This window comes from Oryctolagus cuniculus, chromosome 3 (genome assembly GCF_964237555.1).
Source record: "Oryctolagus cuniculus chromosome 3, mOryCun1.1, whole genome shotgun sequence".
Classification (NCBI taxonomy): Eukaryota; Metazoa; Chordata; class Mammalia; order Lagomorpha; family Leporidae; genus Oryctolagus; species Oryctolagus cuniculus.
Window position 1 is genome coordinate 6,598,901 of NC_091434.1, and position 21,533 is coordinate 6,620,433.

Sequence of the window (21,533 nt, forward strand, 5' to 3'; positions counted from 1 at the left end):
CAACCATGTCAGAGGTTCGAGTCCCAGCGCCTCCACTTCCAGTCCAGCTTCTTGCTGACGCTCACCCTGGGAGGCAGCAGAGCATGGCTCACATACTGTGTTCCTGCCACCCCCACGGGAGACCTGGGTTGAGTTTCTGGCTCCTGGTTTTGGCCTGGCCCAGTCCTAGCTGTTGCAGGCATTTGCAGAGAGAACCAGCAGAGGGAAGGTTTCTCACTCTCCCTCCATCTCTCTCTCTCTTTCCCTCTTTCTCTCCTCCTCTCATTCTCCCTGTCTCTGAAATAAAAGAAAAACTAAATTTAAAAAAGCTTTAAAATATATTTTCAAGGAATGACACAGGTAAATATTCATAGTAGACATCTTTTAAACAGCAGAATAGGATGAACATTACATCTGTAGTAGGTGGGCAAGTATAAGAAAGATTTTACTCTGCACTGTTTGTAATTCCCAATGGATCAATTATAGATATTTGAAAATAAATAAGGATGACCTGATACATAACATAATTACATTTCTAGTGGAAAACTCAGACACACAGATGTCAGCGCGTCTTCCTCTGAGTCTCTGCAGTCTGACTTTCTGTATTCATTCAAGGATTTATTTGGAGCTGGCGTTGTGGAGTAGCAGGTGAAGCAGCTGTCTGGGGTCCCCTGAGTGCCGCCTGCTCCGCTTCAGATCCAGCTCTCTGCCAGTGCGCCTGAGAAAGCAGCAGAAGATGGGCCAACTGCTGGGGCCCCCGCCACCCATGCGGGAGACCCCGATGGAGTTCCAGGCTCCTGGTTTCTTCTTCCTGGCCCCGCACTGGCCATTTGGGCCCTTTGGGGAATGAAGCAGCAGATGGAAGATGTCTCTGTCTTTCTCTGTCTCTCTCCCCATGCCTTTCCAATAGATACATCTTGAAGAAAAAGAAAGACTTATGTGAAAGGCACAGTGTCAGAGAGGGGAGAGACAGGAGCGTCCATTTGCTGGGTCACCGTCCTCTGCTGTCTTTCCAGGTGCATCGGCAGGGAGCTGGATCCAAAGCAGAGTAGCCAGGACTCAAACCAGCACCCCAACGTGGAACGCAAACACCCCAGTCAGCAGCTTAACGCACCGTGCTGTAGCACCGCTTCTTTCCATGTTTAATGCAAAAGAGCTGAACATGAGCTTTGTGCTCGGATAATGGACACAAAACCACGATCTTCATCAGCTTTTTTTTTTTTTTTTTTTTGACAGGCAGAGTGGACAGTGAGAGAGAGAGACAGAGAGAGAGAAAGGTCTTCCTTTGCCGTTGGTTCACCCTCCAATGGCCGCCGTGGCCAGCGCGCTGCGGCCGGCGCACCGCGCTGATCTGAAGCCAGGAGCCAGGTGCTTCCTCCTGGTCTCCCATGCGGGTGCAGGGCCCAAGCACTTGGGCCATCCTCCACTGCACTCCCTGGCCATAGCAGAGAGCTGGCCTGGAAGAGGGGCAACCGGGACAGAATCCGGCGCTCCGACCGGGACTAGAACCTGGTGTGCCGGCGCCGCTAGGCGGAGGATTTGCCTAGTGAGCCTCGGTGCCGGCCTCATCAGCTTTCATGTTCCAAATCCACGCCTTCTGTATCAGATTGTCTCAGTGTATTTATTAAAGCAAACAGGCAACTCGCGCTGCCCGCACAATCTGTTGTCAGAACATTGCTTTTTCTTTGACTACAAAAACAGCAGGTCTGAATGAACTACCGTTCTCACAAGGAAAACAGCCCCCGGCGATGGTCTTCCCCAGTGCTGGAAGACTCAGGAGCTAAGAACTTGCTGATGTGTTTTCCTCCTTGTAAAGCGAAAATGAGGTGGCTGCAGTTGGAAAGTGTTCTGTGTAGGATTCTCCTTTTGTTGATGATTTAGAGCTGCTGTTTTGAGAATGCACAGAGCGAGAAAGCAATCCGACATACATCCATTGACAAGGCTGGGGAGGAGGCAGGTGTAGAGAGCATAGGTGTGCATCGTAGTGGGTAAAGCCGCCTCCTGCGATGCCAGCATCCTGTATGGGCACCGGGTTGAGTCCCAGCTGCTCCACTTCTGATCCAGCTTCCTGCTAATGGCCTGGGAAAGCGGTGGAAGGTGGCCCAAGTCCTTGGGACCCTGCCACTCCTATGGGAGACCCAGATGGGGTTCCACTGTGGCCATCTGGGGAGTGAACCAGCAGATGGAAGATTCTCTATCTGTCTCTCTCCACCCCTCTTCCTGTCTCTGACTCTGTAACTGCTTTTCAAACAAATAAATCTTTTTTTAAAAAAAAAAAAAAAAGAAAGAAAAGAAACCACAGGTAGCCATACACCTGGCTGGCACCGGCTGTGTCCCCAGCACACACAGGAACTTGTCTTGGCAAAGCGGGTAGAGAGAGACGAGGTGCAGAGTGGGGAAGCTAGCAGGGTTGTGAGGATCTCAGGGCAGCATGGCCCAGCGTCCCCCGGGAGTGAGACGGGCTGACCCAGCAGTTGCCCTGCCATGAGCTGCTGTGTGCCGGCCGGCTCTGCACCTGTCCGTTTCCCCCGAGTCAACCCAAACAGCTCGCTGGGGCTCCCTTGTTTCCACGTCCCGTGTTCCATTAGCCAGTGAGCAGATGGCCATTCGAGTCTGAAAATGTGTATCCAGGATGTGCGTGGCAGCACTGTTTGCAGCCTGGGAACTGTGGAAATGGCTGGTGGAGCTGGCCAGGTCCCGCTCATTGTCTGCACCCTCCAGCGGGGTCTGGGCGTGCGAGCCCCCGCCCCATCCAGCGTTTTACCTTTGCGACCTGGTCATGGCTTTGATATGCGTGCCTGCCTTCCTGCTGACTCTGTGTGAGCACGTCGACGCTTCCACGTGATTCCGTGAACCAGGTCAGCTCGAGCATGGCGCCTGTGACGTGAGCGAGCTTGCTGACCCGGGTAGCGGCCGCTGCTGAGGGGGGCGCCGCAGCCACCCCAGCGTCTGCGTCCCAGGGCTGCCCCTGAGATGACTCCGCCTGGCCCCGCAGCAGCCGGGAGGGAGCTGTCGCTCGGGCCTTTGCTGGTGCCTGCGCCACTCACACCACTCACAGCACTCGGTGGGCCCGGCCCAGCCCACACATTCCTGAGTTCACTGATGACCACGCTGCACAGGCTGCTCGGGCGTCCCCGGACTGCTCACCCCAGCCACTGACCCGGCTGCTGCTGGCCATCGCAGGCCCTGGGGTCTGCGGGCGTCCTGACCTCAGCAGTGCAAGGTGGCCTCTGTAACTGCCCAACTCGCTGGGGGACACGGGCCCTGGATGGTGGCAACTGGACAGAGGTGTCGTGGGCGACCTCCTCGTGGCCACCAAGGGAGCCCAAACTCGAGAAGAGGCCCAGGCCCTCAGCGTTCTGGCCCAGCGGTCTCCCTACCTTCCAACCCTGGCAAAAACAAAGTGGCTGCTGGGGGTGGGACGTGCCCCCCAAAGTTCACATATTGGAGACTTGACCCCCAACAGTGCTGAGAGGGAATCGGGCCAGGGAGAGGATGTCCCCCCTCCCCGCAGCACAGGCAGCTGCCCCCTTGCCCTTCCGCCTTCTACCGTGGGCTCAGTGTCCCTGGCACACTGCGCAGTCTCAGTTCTGTTAGAGCAGTGCTAAGCAGACCGAGACATGCCGGACACCGGGCGTGTGCACCCCTGCTTGGGACACAGGGTGACAGGTGTGGGGAGAGGCACTCTCACGGAGGACACAGGGGCCCTGAGACTCGGGCTTGCCTCAGGAGTGCCCGGGCACCCGGTTAAAGGTCAGGGTTACTGGGGGTCCTGGGAATGGGGGCTTGTTTCTCCTCTGTGCCTGACAACTCCTGTGAGTTCTCAGGGGCACCCCCTTCCACGAGGACCGCGTGTCCAGCTCCGAGAAGGAATTCTGGTTGGCGAGTGGGGTGTGAATGTGAATGTGGGTGCCCCCTGCCCAGGGCTGGCTCCTCAGGCTGCCCGCCCAGAGGCCAGCCCGGGGCTCCTCCAGGCTCTGCCTCCTCTCCGGTGGCCACTTGCCCGGGCCGGGCTCTCTCTTGTTTCTTCAGAGGCACCCGGGCAGGCCTTGGATGCGGCTTGTTCCCCAGGGGCTCACGCAGGAGGCCGGGCCGCAGTGTGGGGGCGTGGAGGGGGGGACCCTGAGAGGTGGGGCCCAGGGGACAGCAGTAGGGTCATGGGAGTGTACTTGGGAGAAGCGGTTGCCAGAGAGTAAGTTCAGCTGCGCCAGCTCCCTCTGGCTGTCCGGCCGTGTGGCCTGTCTCTCCTACCGTGCACCGCCGTGAGGCCCTCCCCAGAGCTGGGCAGGTGCCAACACCATGTTCTAGAATGTGCAGGGCTGTGAGCCAAGCCAAGCCCTCTCATGGAGGACTCCGCGCCGGGCATTCTGTATGGTAGCAGCATGCAGGGGCCGAGTCAGCTGGCCAGTCCTGGGCCACCGCGTCACCACCTCGGAGCAGCGCTGTGGCGGACGCTGCACCGGGCCCGGCGTCCTGCAGTCTTCAGTCCCGGGCCCCTGCGAAAGTCGCGGGGCTCTGGGTGCAGGTGTGGGGCTGGTCTGGGGGCTCCGGCCTCGGAGACTCTGGGATGCACGGCCGTGCACCCCACACTGCGGGCGGACGGGGTGGGGGGCTTGACGCTGCAGCAGGATGGTCACGGCCTGCAGGGGGCGCCACACGCCCCGCCTCCAGCACGGCCGCCCCTTCTCCCTCTGGGACATTCCTGGGGGCGGGCTTTCTTGCCATCCTCGGGGACTCAGCCCCAGTGTCGCCCCCAGGGCAGGCCCTCCCTGACGCCCCACCCCTGACGTCCAACCAAGGGAAGGCAGCGCGCAGATGGCCGGACCGGCCGCGCCCCGGACTCAGGGGCGGGCGGCCAGGCTGCGCTGGACCTCACTTCCGGTTCTGCCCGCGGGGAAGCCGAGGCTGCGGGCGCTGAGCGGCTCTCGCGGCGGCCGGGGGAGCTGGCGAGGCCCCAGCCCGCCCTGCCCGCCCCGCCCGCCGCCCTGCCGGCCTGAGGGCGCCCCTCCGACCAAAGGCCTGGCGGGCTGGGCTTCACCCTTCGGAAGGTGCTAGCGTTCCCGGCTTTGTGGTGGCAGTGGCGGGAAGACCAAGGAGTACAGACACACACCCCTCACACACCCACCTCACACACCCACAGACACACCTCACACACCCACACACCCCTCCCCGACTCAACACAGGCTCACACTCAGACACACACTCATTCATACCTTACACACACACCCAGTCACACACACCTCACACACACCCACAGACACACCCACAGACACCTCACACGCACCCTCCCCGACTCAGATACACCCACAGTCAGACCTCACACACACACCTCACGCATACCCCCTCCCGACTCAACACATGTCACATTCAGACACCCCCACAGTCAGACACAGTCACACACACTCACACTCTCCCAACTCAGACACACTCACACACACCCACAGATGCACTCACACTCACACTCACCTCCACAGACACCACTTACACACGAACACACGCTCATACTCAGACACACCCGCAGACACACACACACTCACACCCTACCAATTCAGACACACTCACAGTTAAACATACCCACAGTCAGACACACTCACCCCCTCCCCGACTCAGACACACCCACAGACACACACAGAGACACACACACACCTCACACACACACATTCACACGCTCACACTCAGACCTCACACACACACCTCACACACAGACACGCTCACACTAGACACACCCACTTCACACACACACACCCTCCCTGATTCAGACACACCCACAGACACAGACATACACACACCTCACACACACACACTCCTCCCCAAGTCAGACACACCCACAGACACCCCCAGACACCAGTCACACACACACCTACCTCACACACACCCATAGTCAACACAGAAACACTCAGACACACCCACCTCACACACACACACACCCCACACACACCCTCCCTGACTCAAACACACGCTCACACTCACACCACAGTCAGACACACACACCTCACACACACACCCTCCCAGACTCAGACACACACTCACACTCCACCCACACTCAGACACCACTCACACACACCCTCCCCGACTCAGACACACTCAGACACACCCACACACACACACCCTCCCCGACAACACACATACCACACCCACACTCAGACACCACTCACACACATACACTCGAACACATGCACACACACCCTCACAACCCTCCCCACTCACTCTCATACACAGACCCTCCCCCACACACCCACACACATACACCCCTGTCTCACACATGCACACTCTGACACTCTCACACACCCCCACTTACTCCCTCTTACACTAACACACACACGCTGACACTCTCACACTCAGGTACTCTCAAACACACACCCCACACACCCCTCACACACACTCTGATTCTCTCACACACACACACCCTGCCACACTCACACACCCTCACTCACACTCACTCCCACACTTTCTCACATGCAGGCACACACATCCACACAATGAGACACAGTCACACAACACCCACACTCACACATGTGCTCCTGCGCAAAGGTACAAATTAAGTGGAACTAGGAGATCGGCTGATCTGAAACAAACCTTGGAAATCCACGCAGTTTTTTCATCGTCTCATTTTTCATAAGCATCGCCCCTTGCATGTGTGGTTTCAACCTTTTCTGGCACCCAAATAAATGCAGTATCTTTCCGTTCCACTTTCCACGGGCTTTTGTAAGTAGTGCGCGCAACACCAGGTTACCGACAGGTGTCCCTCAGCCCGCGTGCAGCCCGTGTCCTCGTGCCGGGCTGCGTCTGGGCGTGGCAGCTCCCCCGCGTCTGTAAGGCTCGCCGCACTGTTTTCTGAGTTGATTTGCTTGGGACTTGCAGGGAAGTGAGTTCATAACAGCGTCTGCAGCAGAGAAGCTTCCAGAAGCCTCCTGCCCACGTGCCTCTGATGCAGGCAGGGCTCCGGGAGGGGAGGTGGCGGCTGACGCCCCGGCAGGCCCAGGGCGCGGCTTGCATGCCGGCTGATTTCAGGTGGAGCAGGCAGGTGTGCCGCGCGGCCATCACAGAGAGGCCCGGCAGCCCGACCGTCACCTGCTCAGGGAGCTGCAGACCCCAGGAGCCAAGGCGGCCTCTGCTGCTGACGGGGCCGGGGTCTTTGGTCCATCCTGGGGCGACGCCAGCGGTCAGTGGGGGACAGGCTTATGCGCGGGACGGCCCTCCCCAGGCAGCCCGCACGCCCGCCCAGTTAACCCTACGTGCCTGCGGCCGCCCAGCAGAACTGGGTCCTGGCGGAGCCTCTGCCCTCCACCGTGGAGCTGCCACTCTGCTTCCGCGCCTGCTTCTTAAGACGGGAGCTTCCGTCTGTCCTCCCAGGGGGACCGACAGCGTGTGCATGCGTCCCCCAGCGCGCCGGGACCTGCTCTGTTCTGCAAGCCCCTCCCCACACACACACACTCCCAGACTGGAGATTCCACTTCCAGGTGCTGCCTGGGCCCTGCGTGGATGGCGAGGGAGCTGGACGGGACCCCAGAGGGAGCGAGAGTGGGGTGGGCAGGCCCTGGGGAGGGAGCGGACCCCTGCGTCGTCCGCTGTGCCCCCCACCCCCACCCCATCCTCCCTTTTGCCAAGGTTAGTTTGCAGTAACAAACCACCACCCACCGGGAGGCGTGGAAGGACAGAACTTCCTTCTCCCACACCTAGGGAGGCCGCAGCCGCGGCCAAGGTCCCAGCAGAGACTCCTGCAGGCTTCCCGGGCTTGTGGCTGCATCGCACCCATGTCTGGCTCCGCCCCGCCCTGTGGCTGTGTCAGGTCTCCCTGTGCCCCTCTCTGACGACAGGTGATGCCTGTCACCGGATTTGGGGTCCCGCCTTAAATCCAGGATGGTCTCCTCTCGAGATCCTTAGTTATCCCTGCAGAGGGCTTTTCCAAGTAAAGTCCCATTCATAGCTGCTGGGGGTTAGGGCGTGGACGTGGCCTCCACGGAGGCTGCCATTTGCCCTGCTGCCCGGAAGCCACGGAGGGACCGAGCAGAGAGGGTGATGGGGAGGGGAGGGCAGGCGGCCCCGGCTGGTTTATTTGCCAGCTCAGGAGGTGGGCGAGGGGGAGTCTGCTGCCCACGCCCGGCTGGGCTCCCTCTTTGTCACTGTGTGCAGAGGTTGGTGATCAGACAAAGCCAGGATGTGCACCAAATGTGCCTCCCAAAGACGCTGGGTCTGGGGGGCGCTTTCTCGCTTCGTTGATTTTTTTAAAAAATATTTATTTGTTTATTTGAAAGTCAGAGTTACACAGAGAGAAGAGACACACATACAGAGAGGAGATACAGAGAGAGAGAGAGAGAGAGAGAGAGAGAGGTCTTCCATCCGCTGGTTCACTTCCGATTGGCCACAATAGTGGGAGCTGCGCCAATCCAAAGCCTGGAGCCAGGAGCTTCTTCCGGGTCTCCCATGTGGGTGCAGGAGCCCAAGGATTTGGGCCATCTTCCACTGCTTTCCTAGGTCACAGCAGAGAGCTGGACCAGAAGTGGAGCAGCCAGGACGCCCATATGGGATGCCAGCACTGCAGGCAGCGGCTTTACCCACTACGCCACAGTGCTGGCCCCCGTTTCATTGCTTACATAGTCAGGTCCTAAAAGTCTTCCATGCTCATTTTGAAATTCTCCAGCAATTCAAAGGTTTAAAAAAAAAAAGAAGTAAAAGTTGGCCCCGAATCCCTCTCCTGCGGATGCCGGTGGGCGGCATGGCTTGGCAGCTTCCCTTCCTGAAGGGGACAGGTAGACCTGGCTTCCCGCCCCGTTCCGCGGTGAGCGTGGGCCGAGGCGCCCTCTGCTGTCTGGCACGTGCTGCAGCCATGTGCCCCTTGCCCTGCATTTTGAACCTGTGACTTTGATAAGCCCCGGGGCAGCTATCAGAGAGGCAGCCTTGTCCCCGGGCCACAGCACAGCGGCTGGTCCTGCAGGCTGCTGGCACCTCTGCCAGCCCGGGCCTCGGCCACCGTCCGTGCTTCACTTTGAAAATCCGCGCGAGCGTCTCTCCGCACCTCTGCGTCTGAGAACGCAGCTCGGGCCGTCCAGGAAGGTGCAGAGGCGGTGACCCCAGGACCCCCTCGTGTCCCCGGCGCAGGCCATGTTTGAGCTGGTCACCTCTGAGGCCTCCTACTACAAAAGCCTGAGCCTGCTGGTGTCCCACTTCATGGAGAACGAGCGGCTGAAGAAGACCCTGCACCCGTCCGAGGCGCACATCCTCTTCTCCAACGTGCTGGACGTCATGGCCGTCAGCGAGCGGTGAGACGCTGGGCCCGGGCCGCCCGCCCTGCGGCTGAGGCCCACGACAGAGCCCGGCACGCTGGCCGCCCTAGCTTTGCGTGTTCGGGAGTGTCTGTGATGAAGCACCATTGGTAAAGACGTAGGTTCCGGGGTCCCTGCCTCTCCCTGAAGTCTGCGTGCTCGGATCCCTCCCCGCGGAGCCGAGAACCTTCTCTCCTGGGCTGGTGATCTTAGGTCTGACGCCCAGGGCCCGGCACGGTGCAGCCGAGCGCCTCTGCAGGCAGGTGCAGAGCCCCCACCCCCGAGTCCCGTCCACTCCTCTCGGTAGGTGTTTGTGACAATCTGTGGACGAGGTCGCCAGAGCCGAGGCTAGATGAGGATGGCCTGAGCTCTGGACGAGATGAGCCAGTGTCTGTGAGAGGATTCTGGGGGACAAAGTGAGCCCCAGCCTCAGCGCTTGGCGAAAGCCCCATCACCACTTCCGCCATAGGCTGGAAGCTGTGCAGCGGAAAGCCACACGGGATCCCCTGGGCCAACCCCTCCTGTGCAGGCGGGACTGCCAGGCGCAGACCTGCGCACTGGGGGTCCCCCTCCACACAGACGCCCGCTCCTGTTTGAAGCCCCTCCGCCTGCCCATGGCAGCCCCGCTCAACGGGTTCCGAGGGCGCTGCTGCCCGGGGCCCCTCGGTGTCTAACACTGCATTTTCTGTGTCTACACGCTGGTATTTCACTATGGAAGTTCAGGCAGGCAGGAGGAGGGACACCCGTGTCGTGGGCCCCGTGTGGGGGTCACGGGGGCCGGGCCGGTCCTCCTCTCCCACTCCCCCGGGGACGTCGTGTTATTTCATCCACAGCACATTAGTGTGTACCGAGAGGATTGGCTCACTCGCTCGCTCTCTCGTTCTAATACTCCTAAGGCTGTGATCCACCTGCAAAACCAAACAGTTCTCAGCGTGGAAAACAGGGCTGAGGGATCAGTGTATTTGGCTGCAGCCCTCCCTAGATCCCTGCGTAGTTTTTTCCTGATCCGCACCTGCCATGAGGTCTTTGAAGACCCCACCCCGCCCCGCCCCGTGCCCGCAGGCGCCCTGGCTCTGCTCCCCGCCCGCCCCGCCCCGCCCCGCCCCGTGCCCAGACCTGCGCCCGGGGCCCCCGCAGGCGCCCTGGCTCTGCTCCCCACCCGCCCAGCCGCCGCCTCCCGCAGGTTCCTCCTGGAGCTGGAGCGCCGCATGGAGGAGAACATCGTGCTGTCGGACGTGTGCGACATCGTGTACCGCTACGCCGCCGACCCCTTCTCCGTCTACATCACCTACGTCAGCAACCAGACCTACCAGGAGAGGACCTACAAGCAGCTGCTGTGAGTGCTGCCGCCCGGGCCTGGGGCCGCTCCCAGCCCATGAGTGGGGGCACACCCAGCCCATCGGGGCGGGGCGGGGGGCGGGGGGGGCGCAGGTCCGTGTCACCAGGCAGCCTGCCGCCTTGCGTCTCTGCTGTCAGCCCCGCTGCACCTGTGGCCAGCACGGCCCGGCTCTGCCCTCCCGAGGTCAGCCCGAGACCAGAGCAGCAGGAAAGGGGCGGCGCTGGGGTCCTCCAGCCACGCCCCGGCTCGGGGGCTGTCCTCGGGGCTCCAGCTGCCCAGGTCATTTCAGTCAACCCTCAGCACCGGGGTGGGCGTTTGGCACGGCAGTTAAGATGCCACTTGTCCCCAGCTCTGCTTCCTTCTAGTGGGCATCCTGGGAGGCAGCAGGTGATGGCCCGAGTGCTTGGGCGCCTCCACCCACGCCGGGGAGACCTGCGTGTTGTTCCGGGCTCTGGCCTGGCCCAGCCTGGCTGTGCCCGGCATTTGGGGAGTGAAGCGGCGGATGGAAGGTCTCCACATCTGCCTGTCTCTCGGCCTTCCAAATGAATAAATGTAAATTTTTAGAAGTCCCTGGCGTGGCCGAGCCACACGTAAATGACCGAGCGTAGCCTGAGAGGCGTTCGGAGCAGGACCGTGGAACCTTGCGTGTTGCTGGCGTTCCTTCTAGCCGTGTGGTTAACTGTGGCCGTTTTGAAGCGGCGTGGGCGTCCGGGCTTTTGGGGGTCACAGTCGGGTGTCTGAACACCACAGCGAGAGGGCTCAGGGTGCTGCTTCCGAGGCCGCACACAGGAGGGAGCACGGGCACCCCGCAGAAGAGGAGCCTGTGTCCTGCAGCCCCGAGGCTCCGCCCGCCTGTCAGAGGCCAGCCTCCCAGCCTGCTGCCCGGGCCTGCCGCCACGTGGGCTCACCTTGCCGCAGTCCCCTGCCGGGAGAAAGCGTGCAGCTGTGCGTCTGATTCATTCGCACCGGGGCACCGTGCCCTCTCACGCAAAGCACGCCTCGCGGAGTCTCCACGGGCGGGCACGTGCCGCCACTGTGCACTGTTCTGCCTTGTGTGGGAACAGTTTCTCTCCCACAGAAAAGAAAGAAAGGAACCCAGGCCGTGGGGTGTCGGTTCCCCGGGGGCTGCCGCTGGGGAGGAGCCGGGAGCCCACTCCTGCGTGTCCGTGTCCCCAGCCAGGAGAAGGCCGCATTTCGGGAGCTGATAGCCCAGCTGGAGCTTGACCCCAAGTGCAAGGGGCTGCCCTTCGCCTCCTTCCTCATCCTGCCCTTCCAGAGGATCACACGCCTCAAGCTGCTGGTCCAGGTACGGCCTCGCCCCTGCGCTGCTGGTCCAGGTACGGCCTCGCCCCTGCAGGGCACACGGGGCCCGCGGCTTCTCTCCCGGGCGCGGGCCAGGCCGGGGCTCTGCTGCCCGTCTGTGAGTCTATCTGTTCACAGATGCTAATCCCGCTCCCTCTGTGGGCCTGCTCCCGGACAACCACGTTCTGGAGGGGAGGGACTGGGCGTGGCTGGGAGGACAGCACAGTTAGGGGGTGACTGCCGGAGGGTGAAGAAAGACAAGTGGCATCCAGGCTGAGACTTGGCCTGGGCGGCACCAGGTGAGTGACAGCCAGGAGGAAAGGGGATTCTTGGTAGCAGGAACTGCTTGTGCAAAGACCCTGGGGCAATGAGATCATGACAGACAGGCCGGGGTGAGCTCGGGAAATGTGATGGGAGTGAGTGGGACAGAGGCTGATCCAGAGGTCTGGGGGCCAGGGAGGACCCTGGGTTCTGTCCTCAGTGTGCCAGGGGCCACCTGATCTGCTTCAGGTTTGTCGGCTGTCACTGTGGCCACCATGGAGAAAACAGGAGGAGGAGAGCGGGGGGAGGGGCTGCAGTCCCGGAGGGAAATAAGTTGATGGCCCGGCTCCTTGAGAGGAAAGAAGCCAGAGCGAGTCCCGGCTTCAGCCAGGGAGGCCGAGGGTGCAGGGGGCTGGGGGAGGGGCTGGCTGAGCAGGGGAGATCTGGAGCAGGCAGACATCCAAGTTCAGGTTAATGCAAAGACCAGGGAAGGATCTTGGGAGATGAGCAAGGAAGGAGGAGAGGGCAGAGCCCAAGCCCAGGAGGCTGGAGGCAGACGTCCCAGACAGGGACACCCCCGCAGCCGATGCGTGCTGTGGGCGGACGGGCCTCTTCCTGCCCTGAGCAGGGGCGTGTGCACTCTGACCTGGGAGCCACACAGCTGGGGGCCCCGGGGGCCAATGGGAGGTGGGGCCACTGGCTCCGGAAGGGGCAGATGGAGGGCAAACTGGAGAACAAATGGAATGAAAAGCTAAGTTTATTCCGGTGCAAAAAAAAAAAATTGAAATCCTTGCATTTTCCACCAACTTTTTGAAGACCACTCATGTGACAGAGGGGAGCCGGGGGCAGGCGGGGAAGCTGAGACCAAAGCCCGGGGGATGCTGGGAGACAGAGCAGGGAGTGAAGGGGTGCAGGTGAATCGTCCCCTGGGAGAACCCGAGGCAGGACAGTAACACGGCCAAGTTAGGCTCCCTTCCAGGGCAGGAGCTCGGATAGGCGACTGCGTCAAAGCGGCACAACCGAGGTCGCGGCCTCCCTGCAACACGAGCACCATCTGTCCTGAACGTGAGCGGAGCTGGCGTTGTGTGCAGGGGCTAAGCTGCTGCTTGCGACAGCACGTCCCTAACAGGGTGCCCCGTGTGAGTCCCGGCTGCTCCCAGCTCCCGATCTACCTTCTGCTAATGTGCCCAGGGAGCCGCGGACGATGGCCCAAATACTGGGCCCCTACCCGTGTGGGAGACCTCGATGCAGTTCCTGGCTCCTGGCTTCGGCCCGGCCCAGCACTGGGCGACTGGGGAGTGAGCCTGCCCAGGGTTGTGTACCCTGGTCTCGTGGGTGGCAGGCCCCGTGTCCCAGCCCCGTGCCCCGTGGCGTGGCCTGCACTGGTGCGGCAGGGCGGGGTGGGGGGAGGCTGACACTGACGCTCCCTTTCTCTGTGCTCAGAACATCCTGAAGAGGGTGGAGGAGCGGTCGGAGCGGGAAGGCACCGCCCTGGCGGCCCACCGCGAGCTGGAGATGGTGAGTTGTGCTGCCCGAGCAGCCCCGAGCAGCCCCTCCCGTCCGCCCTCGTGCCCGGCCTGCCCCTCCACGTGGCTGTGTCTTTGGGAAACACAGATTCGTTTTGGGATTCGCTTTTGCAATCACTGGGGCCGGCCACACGTGGCCTGTCTGCCCCTCCCCCACCTGTGGTGCTCCCCCCACTGCGGGCAGGTGGGGGCGGCCGAGAGGCCACCAGTGTGGAGTCCGCGGCCACCGCAGGCTCGAGACTCCCCTCAGACACCTGCTGCTGCTGCCTGCAGGCGTCGGGGGTGCACACAGACCCCAGGCTCGTCCACCTGTTTCACGCGACAGAAGCCATCTCTCGTCCCACTGCAGGGGCATGAGCCTGGCGCCCGGATGCAGCCTCTGCTCCAGACCCCATCCTCCGTGCCTCCCTGCCTGTGCTTGACCCTCTCCCGGTGCCAGGGTCCGGTGGCACGGCCCACGAGCCCGGGACTGGTCCCGCCCGGCAGGTGCAGCAGGGCTGGGTGGGTCCCTGGCCATCCTCCCAGGCGCCTCCTGTGCCCTCCCCCATGCTTGGTCCTGTGCTGGGCGGCTCCATCATGCTGGTGACTCCGTCCCAACGGGCCTTGGGCTGTGCGGGGTCCTTGCCACCTTGTTGTCGCCCAGCGGCAGGGGCTTCGAGACAGGACACTGGCCTCCGTGGGCGGCTGAGGGTGCTGCCACGCCACCGAGAGCCCCGAGGACCTGACGCCTTCCTTTTCCCACGTGGGCCTCTCCTTGGACCCCTTGCCCAGACCTGCTGGCCACGGGGCACCTCTACCCTCTGGGTCCTGGGGGGGGACGACACCCCCTCCGGTGCCACCTGGGGGGGAAGGCTGGAGCCTGGAGCAGGCCCAGCATGGAGGCAGCACTCCCTTTAGCTGCCCACAGCGGGTAGGGGGCAGCAGCCACTCTGGGCCACAGAGGGTACCCCGTGCAGTCAACCCACAGCCAGGACAGAGTTTTCTATTTTTCAAGGTCTTTCCTGCTTTTATTTCCCTGTTCCTGTCTTTAAACAAAATTTATTTCTTTGAAATGCAGAGTGACAGGGAGAGAGATCTTCATCCACTGGTTCCCTCCCCCACATGCCCACAGCAGTCAGGGCTGGGCCAGACGGAAGCCAGGAGACGGGAGCTCCATCCAGGTCTCCCACATGGACGCAGGGGCTCAAGCACTTGGACCATCTTCGGCCGCCCTCCCAGGCGCATTAGCAGGGAGCTGAGTCAGAAACAGGGCAGCTGGGACTCGAACCAGGACTCCGATGTAGGGGTGCAGACGTCCCAAGTGGCAGCTTCACCCACTGCCCCCCAGGGCCAGCCCCTCCCTTTTCCTTTAAATGAAAGGGATGCTCTGTTTCTCGTGGCTTATGTTTTTTTTTTTTTTTTTTTTAAGATAGCAGTTTCTTTTTCTAATTTATGAAAGTCACTGATACTCAATACAGAAGGGATGGTGGCTTAGACGCGGGCTCAGCCCTGCGGGAGGACAGGTGGAGCTGCTACCTTTCTGAACGGCGCCCTAGGACTTGGTTCCAGGGACTTTCTCTAATTTCAGGCAGTCCCGTCGATGAGTTTGATGACTGCTGTCTCATTGCAAACAACACTGCAGGGGACATCTCCGGAGCGCTCCGCGGCCACAGAGCAAGTGCCAGCACCATGCCAGGCTGCGTTCTAGACGGTCCTAAGCCAGTGTGGAATTTTTGCTTGAGCATGAGACCTCGCAGGTCCCAGGAGACACAGGACTTCCAGGCCTCTTGTACCCAGGCGGCCTCCCAGGAAGGTGGGAGGGTCCGCCATCACCCACCCCTCGTGCAGGAGCCCAGCCTGCAGCCTGGCCCGTCTGTCTGTCCCAGGCTGGCAGACGAGGGCACGCCTTCCTGTCCGTATTTCCTGCAGATTGTTTCTCGGCAAGAATAGGCACTCTTCTCTCCACCAGAACTAACAGGTTTTCCCGTTGCCTTTGTTCCAAACGGCGCTAGAGAAGGGAGATGGTCAGTCGGTCTCAGCGGCCGAGGGGGCCGGGTGTCCTGATGACCCCTCTCGCCCCAGGTGGTGAAGGCGTGCAACGAGGGGGTCAGGAAGATGAGCCGCACGGAGCAGATGATCAGCATCCAGAAGAAGATGGAGTTCAAGATCAAGGTGAGCCCCGGGGGTCTGGGAGAGCCTGCACCCCCTGTACCTCCTCCAGGCGTCCCTGACCTCAACCGGTGGCCCAGCTGCCCGCCTGCCCCTGCCCTAGTCTGAGAGCCAGGTGCACGGGGCTGTGACACAGGTCCTCAGGGCGCACCCCTGGGGCTGTGTGTGGCACAGCAAAGACACAGACGCACACACAGCCGTGCAACGCAGGGAGACGTGCATGCCCGCACACAAGCCCACACCCCTGCCTCTGCCCTGTCCGGCCGGGCTGGCTGGAGGTGCCGTGGCGTCAGGGGCGGGCGTGGTGGGCGTGGTGGCCCGGCCGCTCAGATGCCCGCTCCCCACAGTCCGTGCCCATCATCTCGCACTCCCGCTGGCTGCTGAAGCAGGGAGAGCTGCAGCAGATGTCGGGCCCCAAGACCTCGCGCACGCTGCGGACCAAGAAGCTCTTCCAGGAAATTTACCTCTTCCTCTTCAATGACCTGCTGGTCATCTGCAGGCAGATCCCGGGGTGAGCCTGGCGGCCAGCGGCGCCGCCTGCGAACCCGACTGCGAACCCGACTGTGAACCCGACTGTGGCTCGGGGGCAGGGGGAGGGTGTGGGCGGGGCCAGAGAGAGCGGGAGGGGGTCCCTGGGCCCAGCTTGAAGGCCTGCTCCTCTGTTGTCCAGCCCGGGCCTCTGGGCAACTCCATTTAACCGCCGCAGGCCTCAGTTTCCCCTCCTGCAAAGTGGGGCCTTTCCTCCTGGGGGGTGTGGGGAGCCGGGCTCAGCCGCCTTGTCCACCGTCACACCCTGAGGGCAGGAGTGGGTGTGTGGGCGGGGCCTGGGGTGGAGAGAGGTAGGGGCTGGGGGCCCGGTCCTACTGGGGACCCACACGACCCCTCCCCGTCCCGCCTTCCCCGGCACCCAGAGACAAGTACCAAGTGTTTGACTCGGCGCCGCGGGGCCTGCTCCGCGTGGAGGAGCTGGAGGACCAGGGCCAGACGCTGGCCAACGTGTTCATCCTGCGGCTGCTGGAGAACGCGGACGACCGCGAGGCCACCTACATGCTGAAGGCGTCCTCCCAGTGAGTGCCCGCACCCAGCCTGCGCCCCACCCGGCTCATCCGTGCGGGGGCTGCACGCTCCCAGGCCCACGTGTGCGGGTGTGCATGTGTCCCTGGCCGCACGGGACCCCACCCTGCGCCCCAGGGGACAGGGACAGCTGTGGGGAGCCACAGGGCAGCCCAGGGCCCCTCCCACCTGGCTCACTCAGGCTCTGGTCCACGGGGCCGGGGATGGGTGACCTCAGCAGGGCGCGCTGTGCCGCGTCCCAGAGAGCACGGCTGCGCTGGGACTGGCCCTGCAATGAGTTTTTACAGGTTAACTGGGGGGACCTGTGGAGAGAGCCCCCCTCTGCCACTCTCTGTGGAAAATGGAATTAGGAGATGAATTTATTTGGGAGATCCAGGTATACAAGGGACCTTCAAGAAGTTGGTAGAAAATGCATATTATGAAAAACCAGGCATGAGTTTAAAGTGGTTTTTTAACTTATTAATTTACTTGAGAGGCAGAGTTACAGAGAGAGGGAGAAAGAGAGAGGTCTTCCATTTGATGGTTCACTCCCCAAATGGTCGCAACAGCCAGAGCTGGGCTGATCCAAAGCCAGGAGCCAGGAGCTTCCTCCAGGTCTCCCACGCGGGTGCAGGGACCCAAGCACTCGGGCCATCTTCTGCTGCTTTCCCAGGCCATAGCAGGGAGCTGGATCGGAAGAGGAGCAGCCAGTTCTCTGGGCTTGAACCACTGCCCACAGGGGATGCTGGCGCTGCAGGCGGAGCTACACATAGCACTGGTGCCGCCGAGTGTTTTTAATTCTATTTTCCCACGGATTTTTGAAGTGCCCTCGCTGAGGGCCCCGCCCCGGGCCTTGGTGTGCGGGCGCTGGCAGCTGCGGCACCCATGCTGTCCCCACACAGGAGCGAGATGAGGCGCTGGATGACGTCCCTGGCCCCGAACCGGAGGACCAAGTTCGTCTCCTTCACCTCCCGGCTGCTGGGTGAGTCTCCAGCTGGGAGGGGCGGCTCCAGCTGACGCACGGGGACCCGGGGACCCCTCCTGCCCCGAGCCCGTGGGCACCCCCAGGGAGCTGGGGCACCGGGCAGAGCGCTGCGGCCAAGAGCGAAACCGCAGTTTCGCCACGATTGCCGAAGACTCCAAGGCTGCCGCGCCGGGCACCCGGTGTTCCTGTGTGGCCCAGGCCGCGAGGCCCTCCCTCCGTGCATGGGCCCGGAGCCCCTGGCGGGTTTGGGGAGGTTTTCTTTGGAGTCGCTTGCTCCTCTCCCTCGGATGACCCCGTCTCCAGGGCTGTGTGCTCTCAGCCCTGCCCCCAGGGCGTGGCAGGGGCGCCGGGGCCCTCGGTGCTGGGACCGCCACACCCCTCCCTCCCCGCAGACTGCCCCCAGGTCCAGTGCGTGCACCCGTACGTGGCCCAGCAGCCAGACGAGCTGACGCTGGAACTCGCCGACATCCTGAACGTCCTGGACAAGACGGAGGACGGTGAGACACCCTCCCCCTACCCTGCGGTCAGAGAGGCCCGGATGAGGGGCCTGGCCCAGCTCCCTCGGGCCCACTGGTCTTTCCTGAGAACCAGACGGAGCCCTGCGCGGCCCCTGCTTCCTCCCCTGGCGCTGACGGACTCAATCTTCCAGCCCCGGCAATGGGCCCAGCCCAGCAGGCTGGCTCCCTAACCCCTTCCCCTCCCAGGGCCCGAGCCTCCGCCCACCCTTCACAGTGGGGGGGGGGGGGGGCAACTAGAATAGCCTGACCCTGACCCCAGGCCCTGAGTTAGCAAGGAGCTGCCAGGGAAGCTGACCGCCAGCCCTGGAGCCCCTCCCCCCAGTCCCGCCCACCCCGTGATGAATCAGCACTGTCAGCCCCTGCGGAGTGTTGTGAATGCTTATTTATTTATCCATGTGAGAGGCAGCAAGAGGCACACAGGGCTCCCCCCCCCCCCAAACACCAGCAACAGGCCCTGCTGAAGCGGGGGAGGGGCGGCCGGGAACAGTCTGGGTCTCCCGCGGGGACGGCAGGGATCCAGTGGCTCCCGCATGGACGGCAGGGACCCAGTGGCTCCCGCATGGACGGCAGGGACCCAGTGGCTCCCGCATGGACGGCAGGGACCCAGTGGCTCCCGCATGGACGGCAGGGACCCAGTGGCTCCCGCATGGACGGCAGGGACCCAGTGGCTCCCGCATGGACGGCAGGGACCCAGTGGCTCCCGCATGGACGGCAGGGATTCAGTGGCTCCTGCATGGACAGCAGGGACCCAGTGGCTCACTGTCACCTGCTGCCTCCCAGGACGTGCAGCCGCGGGAAGCTGGCGTCGGCCGAGAGCTGGGTCTTGAGCCAGGCACTCCAGTAGGGGGCGTTGCATCCTCGACAGCGTCTTATCCACTGTGCCAAGCACCCATCCCCCTCCCCCTTTTTAAAGATTTATTTATTTTTTGAAAGGCAGAGTTAGAGAGAGAAGGAGAAACAGAGAGAAACTGGTTCACTCCCAAATGGCCAAAACAGCTGGGGCTGGGCCAGGCCAAAGCCAGGAGCCAGGCACTCCTTCCGGGTCCCCCACGCGGGTGCAGGGGCCCAAGCACCTGGGCCATCCTCTGCTGCTTTCCCAGGCCACAGCAGAGAGCTGGACTGGAAGTGGAGCAGCCGGGACTCCGCATCTAGGCAGTGGCAGCTTAACCCGCTACGCCACAGCACCGGGCCCACCCACCTCCTTTTTAAAAAGTGTTTATTTCCTTGAGAGGCAGTGAGGGAGAAAACCCCTGCAGGATTTAACACCGAGCCCCTTCCTTAAGCGGCAGCTCTGTGTCTGCACCAGTTCCTCCCGACCAGAATACCCCCCACCATCGCCTCCTCTCCGCCAGGCCCTGCTGGGAGCCCACACTGGCCATCCCCAGGCCAGGCCATCTCTGCTGAGTCCCGCGGTTCCCAAATCCCAGGGGCTCTCCTGCCCCCGACCCACAGGGGACCTGCAGAGCGCACGCCGGGCCCCGCCTCCCCAGGCCAGGACCCGCTGCAGATCCTGCCACAGGAGGGGGGGTCTCAGGGGTGGCAGAGGAGAGAGAGGACACGCCTGGGCACCCTGCGACTCCTAGTGTCACCCAGCTCAGCTGACCACACGGACCCTGAGGAGGCAGAGATCCTAGGTGGAGCTGCCCAGAGGGTGACCTCAGGTGACCTCAGGCCGGTTGGAGAGCCACGTGGTCAGCTCCCACCATACTGGCCTGGGGATGCCTCTAGGTTTGGGGCTGGCCCTTGGCTTGTACGAGGCAGCCTGGGATTGCTGTCTCCAGAATGGGTTCCGGAGCCTGCACGGCCACCCGGCCGAGGACATGTCCTGCCTGCACACTGCCCACCCCCTGCCGCCGCCCCCATGTGCCTCCCAGCAGGGCGGCTGCCTGGAGAGGGGGCCTGATGCACCCCGTGACCCCCTCCCCGCTCTGACGCAGGCTGGATCTTTGGTGAGCGGCTGCACGACCAGGAGAGAGGCTGGTTCCCCAGCTCCACGACTGAGGAGATCCTGAACCCCAAGATCCGGTCCCAGAACCTCAAGGAGTGTTTCCGTGTCCACAAGATGGAAGACCCTCAACGCAGCCAGAATAAGGACCGCAGGAAGCTGGGCAGCCGGAATCGGCAATGACCCCGGGCCCTGGGCGCCAGCCTGGCGGAGGGAGGGGGCTGGGGCCGGCCGCTGGAGGCCGGCACCCCACCCCCACCCGCACCCCAGGCAGCAGGATGGAACCTGGGCTGAGTGCCCAGGAGCACGGGGACCCAAGGACTGGTCTCGGCAGTGTCACGCCTCCTCTGCTGGCGGGAAGAGGGGCTGGGTGTGCCCCAGGGCCACCCGGCTGTCCCTGGCAGGGGCAGGTGCAAAGGGAGAGTCGCCTGGTCCCCTGCACGTGTCCGTCTCCACCTGGGAAGCCTGCAGAATCTCCCAGGCACGCAGATGCCCCCTTGCCTGATGCGGCTGTGGAGCGGCCCTGGGTCTCCTGCTCGCCGAACTGGGGCCGCACGCCCACCCCGCCCTGCTCTCCACGCGGGCCTCCGCCGCTCCCCGAGGGGCCCCACGCTCTTCTGGCCCCTTAGAGAGCCCAGGCGTTTTACGGAATGACTTGGTCACTGCATCCTGTATTGGTTAGGGCTCTGAGAAAAGCAGATACCATTTTTGGCTGCATTAAAAGCATCACCATGTATAAAATAAGGCCCGTGAAGGTCCACTCTTGGCTGTTCTGCCACGCGTGGGGCGGGCTGCTTGGTTCTGAGCAGAGAGAGGCGCTGGCTCTGGCTGGGGCTGGGCAGGCGGCTTCCAGAGGAAGTGGGGGCCGGGATGGGTTTGGGTCTCCACTTGCAAGACCCCAGAAACCTCAGAGGGGGAGGGAGCCCGGGTGCCCTGGGTGAGAGGCACTCGGGTATCTGGGGGCGGGGGTCCCGCGGGGAGGTGGGCACAGGCACCAGCCTGGTCCAGACGCCGGCCTGGGGCACCAGTCCTTCAGCGGGGGCTGCAGCTGCTGTCCCTGGGCACGGACTGCATGCCTGGGGCCACAGCGCTCACGGGCAGAACTCACTCCCCACCCCCACCCACCGGCTCAGGCCCCTGCGTTAGATGGGGGCCACGGAGACCTCCGCCCACCTGCAACCCTGCGCTTCAGGGGTCCAGGGAGGGCCTCAGGG

At 62.7% G+C, this 21,533-nt stretch overlaps 1 protein-coding gene across 2 annotated transcripts in view; it reads left to right on the plus strand.

The window, feature by feature from the left end:
- The window catches only part of NGEF (neuronal guanine nucleotide exchange factor), a 100,409-nt gene extending 79,346 nt beyond the window's left edge, over positions 1-21,063 (plus strand). For both annotated transcript variants that reach the window (XM_051834194.2, XM_051834195.2), the window contains 10 exons: positions 9,079-9,239; positions 10,426-10,578; positions 11,758-11,887; positions 13,588-13,662; positions 15,732-15,821; positions 16,166-16,329; positions 16,730-16,885; positions 17,774-17,853; positions 18,249-18,353; positions 20,312-21,063. In XM_051834194.2, coding sequence (XP_051690154.2) covers positions 9,079-9,239; positions 10,426-10,578; positions 11,758-11,887; positions 13,588-13,662; positions 15,732-15,821; positions 16,166-16,329; positions 16,730-16,885; positions 17,774-17,853; positions 18,249-18,353; positions 20,312-20,502 — 1,305 coding nt within the window. In that variant the 3' untranslated portion in view covers positions 20,503-21,063. The remainder of the gene's footprint in view (positions 1-9,078; positions 9,240-10,425; positions 10,579-11,757; positions 11,888-13,587; positions 13,663-15,731; positions 15,822-16,165; positions 16,330-16,729; positions 16,886-17,773; positions 17,854-18,248; positions 18,354-20,311) is intronic.
- Positions 21,064-21,533: the final 470 nt, after the last annotated feature.